The sequence below is a fragment of the Solanum tuberosum genome, unplaced genomic scaffold (assembly GCF_000226075.1).
Source record: "Solanum tuberosum cultivar DM 1-3 516 R44 unplaced genomic scaffold, SolTub_3.0 scf00443, whole genome shotgun sequence".
In the NCBI taxonomy this organism is placed as follows: domain Eukaryota; kingdom Viridiplantae; phylum Streptophyta; class Magnoliopsida; order Solanales; family Solanaceae; genus Solanum; species Solanum tuberosum.
In genome coordinates this window covers 8,006-14,095 of record NW_006239434.1, presented here as the reverse complement: position 1 = coordinate 14,095, position 6,090 = coordinate 8,006, and the positions used below count along the sequence as shown (strand labels likewise).

The following is a 6,090-nucleotide window of genomic DNA, read 5'->3' as shown; positions in this document are numbered from 1 at the left end:
TGTTTGAGCATAAAGAAGGCATTACTCTTTGTGGAAAGAAGATAGGTCCAAGTACATCTACTAAAATCATCCACAATAGTGAGAAAATACCTATAACCATCATGAGTAGATGACTTGTAAGGTCCCCAAGTATCTATGTGAATTAGCTCAAACTTATGAGTAGTTTTAAGGGAACTATTGGGAAATGGTAATTTAGATTGTCTAGCTATAGGACAAATATCACAAGGACAATCAACTTTAGGCAAGGAAGAAAAGAAACTCATAGATTTCATTGCAGAGAAGGGTAAATGCCCCAATCTATTGTGCCATAGTCTTACATTAGAACTGAAATTTGAAGAAACTACATTACTAGAAGAAACTGCATTACATTCTGGAATTGTAAGACTAGAAAAGAAACCTAAGCTATTCTTAGAGCTGCATTGAAGAGGAAAGACTGGTGACTGGAGGAGATAGATGCCATTTTTAGCTTGACCAAGAACCTGAGGGGTCTTCACTAAAAGGTCCTGCATAAAACAGTGAGTAGAAGAAAAACTTAGCAGGCAGTGATGTTGTTTGCAAAATCTATTGACAGAAATTAAATTTATTTTGAATGATGGAACAAACAAAACATCATGAATAATCAGCTTGGATGAAAGGGAAGCTGACCCCCCATGAGTAACCTTGACCTTAAAAGAATTAGGAAGACTGATAGTTAAGGGAGCAGGAAGAGGATGAATACTGGAGAAAAATTTGGTGTCATATGACATGTGCTCGGAGGCACCAGAGTCAATGATCCAAGAATCAGTATTCACATAATCAATAGGATTATGAAAAACATTACCAGCACATTGAACCATATTAGCTGCTACTTGTGACATCAACTTCTCTGGGTCTCCAAGATCAGCATGCTTAAGCATCTGAAGTAAGTAATTAAGCTGTTGAGGGGAGAATGGGTTCCCATCTACTTCAGCAAACATAGTGTGCTGAGCAATAGGAGTCCCCAAGACTGCATTGCTTTTGATCCCCACCTTGAATTTTGGACTCTTGGTGAACTGAAAATCAGCAGGAAACCCAATAATCCTGTAGCACTTGTCAATAGAATGACCTGGCTTCTTGCAATGAGGGCAAACCAAGTTGTTCTTCTTGCCCTTGTACTCATAGGATTGAGATTTGGTACCAAGAATTGGCTGCTGGACTGCTGAATATGAGGATAAGTCAGCAGGAGACTGAGGATTGTGGTAGATCTCTTTCTGTTTCTCATCTTGGATCAAGAGAGAATAAGCCAGGTTCACACTAGGTAGTGGAGAAATCATGATGATGTTGCTTCTTATAGATCCATAGCTATCATTCAAACCCATTAGGAATTGAATGAGCCTCTCATCTTGCAGAGATTTCAACCTCTTACTCTTTCCTCCACAAGTGCAGTCACATGCACACATCACAGAACAGTGGAGAGCATCAAGTTCATCCCATAATAACTTAATTTTAGTGAAGTAGCCTGCGATGTCACTAGTTCCCTGTACTAAATCACTAATCTCTTTTTGCAGATGATAGAGTTTGGCACCATTAGACTGGCCAAATCGATCCTCAAGATCAGCCCAAAGGCTTTCAGCACTCTTTGAATACAGGACACTAGCTGCTGTTTCCTTTGAAAGGGAGTTCAGCAACCAGGATGTCACCATGTCATTACAACGATTCCACAGCCTGAGGTTAGATGAACCAGTAGCAGGTGATTTGCAACTCCCATCTATGAAACCAAGCTTATTCTTGGCAGAGAGTGCAATGAGGAGAGCCCTCTTCCATCCTGCAAAACCATGACCATCAAAGACAGTGTTGACGAGGATCATGCCAGGAGAGTCTGAGGGATGAAGGAAAAATGGATCATTAGAGTCCATAGTTGCAGATCCAGAAGCTACGACTGTAGCAGCAATGGAAGCTTCTTCAGTGCTGGGCATTTTGGATCAAGGGAGAAGAATGAAAGGAGAATGAAGAGGAACGGAATCAAGAATTAACCCAAAAGCTCTGATACCATGTAGAAACTAGAGAGAATATTGAGAAATTTTCCTTATCTTCCTTCATTGTAAGGCAACGTATATATACAACTATTTTGTGCAGAGAAAGAAAATAACAAAACTAAGGAAAAGAGTAACAAACTTTACAGCTGGCTAAACATTATTTGTTCAAGTAACAACAAAGAATAACTAATTTTGTATTCTGTACAAAGAATCCTATGCAGGTGTAGGGCTAGGATTTATGCCAACACTTTCTGATCCAAAGGATGAAATGGTGCCATCTGTTCTTCTAGAAGATATACATCTTCTAGTCTTCATTTCACTTGAATCAGATTCTACCGCCTCTCTATTCAACTTGGAAATCCCTTGTTCTTTATCAATAATGTTGCTGCTAAATCCAACAAGATGTAATGCAGTAGTTCTCCCATGGATTAGTAGCACAGTAGCAAGCAATTTGATGACTGTGATAGTGTATGCATCTAATGCTAAACGTGTATGAGAAGATTTCAAGAAAAGATTCGACAAGTCAAATCTCACTAGGATCTATCAACTTTGGACAGAAGTAGCCACATTGAAGCAAGGTACATATTTAGTGACAAGTTATTATTCGAAATTGAGGGATATTTGGGATGAGTTTGATGTATTAGTACCTTCTCATTCATGTAAATGTGATGAGGCTAAGCCTTATATTGAACATTTGCATCAACAAAGGTTGATGATGTTCCTAATGGGATTAAACGAGTCTTTCAGCCATGTGAGAAGTGATTTGTTGCTGAAAACTGAGGTACCTAGTATCAACCAAGCTTATGCAACTGTAGTTCAGGAAGAAAGCCAAAGGCTATTGGGAGTAATTGATTCAAACAAGGAACCACTCACCATGATGGCAGGAAGAGGACAAGGATTCAAAGGAAAAAAGTCATTGCCAGGTAATGCTCCATGTGAGATTTGTGGTTACAAAAACCATGTGATAGAAAAGTGTTACAGGCTAGTAGGATACCCTCCTGACTTCAAGAGCAAGAGAAGGCAGTCAGGATCAAGTGGATCCTATCAGAACAACATTGATGCTTCCAAATCAACTGGTTCTTACAACAACAATGGCAATTTCAAGCCTTATGCTAACAATACTTCTACAGATAGACACAAGCAGGACTGTGAGTTTACAGAGGAAGAGCATAATCAAGTGAGGAACCTGCTACAAAACAAGGAATCAAATGACTGCAGGGCAAATCTAACAGGTAATGTTTCTGTAAAGACTGAATCATCTGCATATGACTGGATAGTTGATTCAGGAGCTACTCATCTTATGAGGAACTCATGTATGAATTGAAATGCATAAAGAATGACCGCACTAGTACAGTTCAGTTGCCAACATGAAGCAAAGCTCAAGTGAAACAAACATGCAATTCAATCATTTTTGGAAAACTAACAGTGAAGGATGTACTTCATGTCCCTGATTTTAAGTTCAATTTACTCTTAGTGGCAAAACTCACCAAGGAATTATCATGTAGTGTGAGTTTCTTTCCTCACTTTTGTGTGTTGCAGGAACTCTACAGTGGCAAGGTGATTAGGATTGGTAGGGAGATCAATGGCTTATACTTACTACAAAGTGCAGTTAGAACAGCAATTAATAAAGTGACAGCATCAACAAAGGATACAAGTCTGACTGAGCTATGGTACTACAGACTTGGGCATCCATCTGTTAAGACCATGGAACAAATACCCTATCTCATGAAGAATCTCAACATCACAACACATAAAGGCTGTCAAGTATGTCCAGTTGCAAAACAAAGTAGATTGAGTTTCCCTACTAGCACTTCTAAATCATCTCATATTTTCCAACTTATACATGTTGATGTTTGGGGACCTTACAAAGTTCCCACCTATGATAGGAAGCAATATTTTGTGACAATAGTTGAAGACTTCAGCAGATTTACTCTGATTCAACATAAAACAGATATGCACGTTGTATTGAAAGACTTCCTGCTTCTAGTTAATACACAGTTTGGTGTCAAAGTACAAATTGTGAGAACTGATAATGGGACTGAGTTCTTTAACTCTAAATGCAATTTTCTATTTTCTTTTCTTGGAGTAGTTCATCAAAGTTCTTGTGCTTATACTCCCTAACAAAACAGTGTTGTAGAAAGAAAGCATAGGCATATATTAAATGTGGCTAGAGCATTGAGATTTCATAGTGGAGTGCCTATCAGATTTTGGGGCAACTGTGTTAAGACTGCAACCTATCTCATCAATAGAGTGCCTTCTGCTGTTTTATAAGGAAAATCACCATATGAAGTTCTATATAATAAGGAGCCTAAAATAGAGCATGTCAGGGTGTTTGGTTGTTTATGTTTTGTTTCAGTATTGCCAAGGCAGAATAAGTTTGCTCCAAGGGCAAAAAGATCAGTATTCATGGGATACTCAGAGACACAAAAGGGATATAAGGTTATGGATTTGGAAACTCATGTCATTTCTGTGAGCAGTGATGTTACTTTCATGGAGACTACATTCCCTTTCAAGGATACAAGCACAACAACATTATCATCTTCTGATTATCATGATACTATGCAGCTAGACATGTTTGATTATGTGGATCCTGTTGAGAACCTTGCCAGTCCTGTTAATTCAGAAGTTGTTGAGGATTTAGTCAATCCTATAGAGCCAGAAGCTGAGTCTGACCCTATCACCACTATACTCCCAGCTACAGATCTTGAGAGTGTTCCATTTAAGTCATAACCTGATGTTGTCACAATTGAAACTGAACCTCCACCAGCCAGAAGGACTACAAGAGCTTCCAAGCCTCCTCTTTGGCATAAAGACTATTTAGTCCCAACTAAATCTAACATGACTTGCTTATATCCTATTTCTAATAGTTTGTCATATGATCATTTGACACCCTCCTATCACAGCTATATAAAGGCATTCTTGGTTATTGTAGAGCCTACAAATTTCAAGGAAGCCTCCAAACATCCAGAATGGATAGATGCAATACAATTTGAAGTGTCTGCTTTAGAGCAGAACAATACATGGACAGTTGTAGATTTGCCGTTTGGTAAACATCCCATTGGTTCAAAATGGGTGTATAAGGTAACGCTTAGGGCCAATGGAGTGGTGGAGAGGTACAAAGCTAGGTTGGTTGCAAAGGGGTACAGCCAGCAGGAAGAGCTTGATTATCATGAAACCTTCTCTCCAGTGGCCAAGATTGTCACTGTGAGAACTGTGATTAGTATAGCAGCATCACATAATTGGCCTTTATTCCAAATGGATGTTCACAATACTTTCCTTCGAGGTGATCTTACTGAAGATGTTTACATGGAATTGCCTCAAGGTATCAGAGGCAGGAGGAGAACAAAGTCTGTAAACTATTGAAGTCTCTTTATGGCTTGAAACAAGCCTCTAGACAGTAGAATCTTAAGCTGATTGAAGCTTTAGTTAAGGCTGGGTACTCTCAAAGTCCATATGATCATTCATTATTTACAAAGAAGGTTAGGAGTGATATTGCAGCAGTGCTAATCTATGTAGATGATCTTCGCATAACAGGAAATAACAATGCTCTAATCCAAGATCTAAAAGCCACATTACACAGCAACTTTAAGATGAAAGACCTTGGAGACCTACAGTATTTTCTTGGAATTGAGATACTAAGGTCCAAAAGTGTCATAGTCCTCAACTAAAGAAAGTATGCACTAGAGTTGGTTTCAAATTGTGGTCTTAGAGGTTCAAAGCCAGCAAGTACTCCCCTAGAATCAGGTGTCAAGTTGACTACTGTTGACTATGATGAAGCCACTGGCAGGACAGATGATCCTCTATGTACAGATGTCACTGCATATCAAAGACTAATTGGTAGGTTGCTATACTTGACAACTACAAGGCCAGATATAAGCTTTGCAGTACAAGTATTATCTCAGTTCATGCAAAGACCTAAGGTATCTCACTGGGAAATTGCACTAAGATTAGTTAAATACATTAAAGGGTGTCCAGGGCAAGGAATATTATTGAGCAGTGGACCTAGTAATCAGATGGAGGCATTTTGTGACTCGGATTGGGCAGCATGCCCAAACACAAGAAGGTCTGTGACAGGATATGTGATTAAGCTAGGGAA

The 6,090-nt window shown here is 39.0% G+C and overlaps 2 protein-coding genes across 2 annotated transcripts; one reads left to right on the top strand and one right to left on the bottom strand.

Moving 5' to 3' along the window:
* Positions 1–249: 249 nt before the first annotated feature.
* LOC102593226 (uncharacterized) lies at positions 250–2,400 on the bottom strand. Its single transcript, XM_006364751.2, has 2 exons — positions 821–2,400; positions 250–503 (listed from the first exon to the last, which is right to left on the bottom strand). Exons 1-2 carry the CDS (start codon positions 1,932–1,934, stop codon positions 463–465), a joined length of 1,155 nt encoding a protein of 384 aa, XP_006364813.1. The 5' UTR covers positions 1,935–2,400; the 3' UTR covers positions 250–462.
* On the top strand, positions 2,400–5,365 carry LOC107058439 (uncharacterized). The gene is made up of 2 exons (XM_015304134.1): positions 2,400–3,226; positions 3,534–5,365. Exons 1-2 carry the CDS (start codon positions 2,707–2,709, stop codon positions 3,557–3,559), a joined length of 546 nt encoding a protein of 181 aa, XP_015159620.1. The 5' UTR covers positions 2,400–2,706; the 3' UTR covers positions 3,560–5,365.
* Positions 5,366–6,090: the final 725 nt, after the last annotated feature.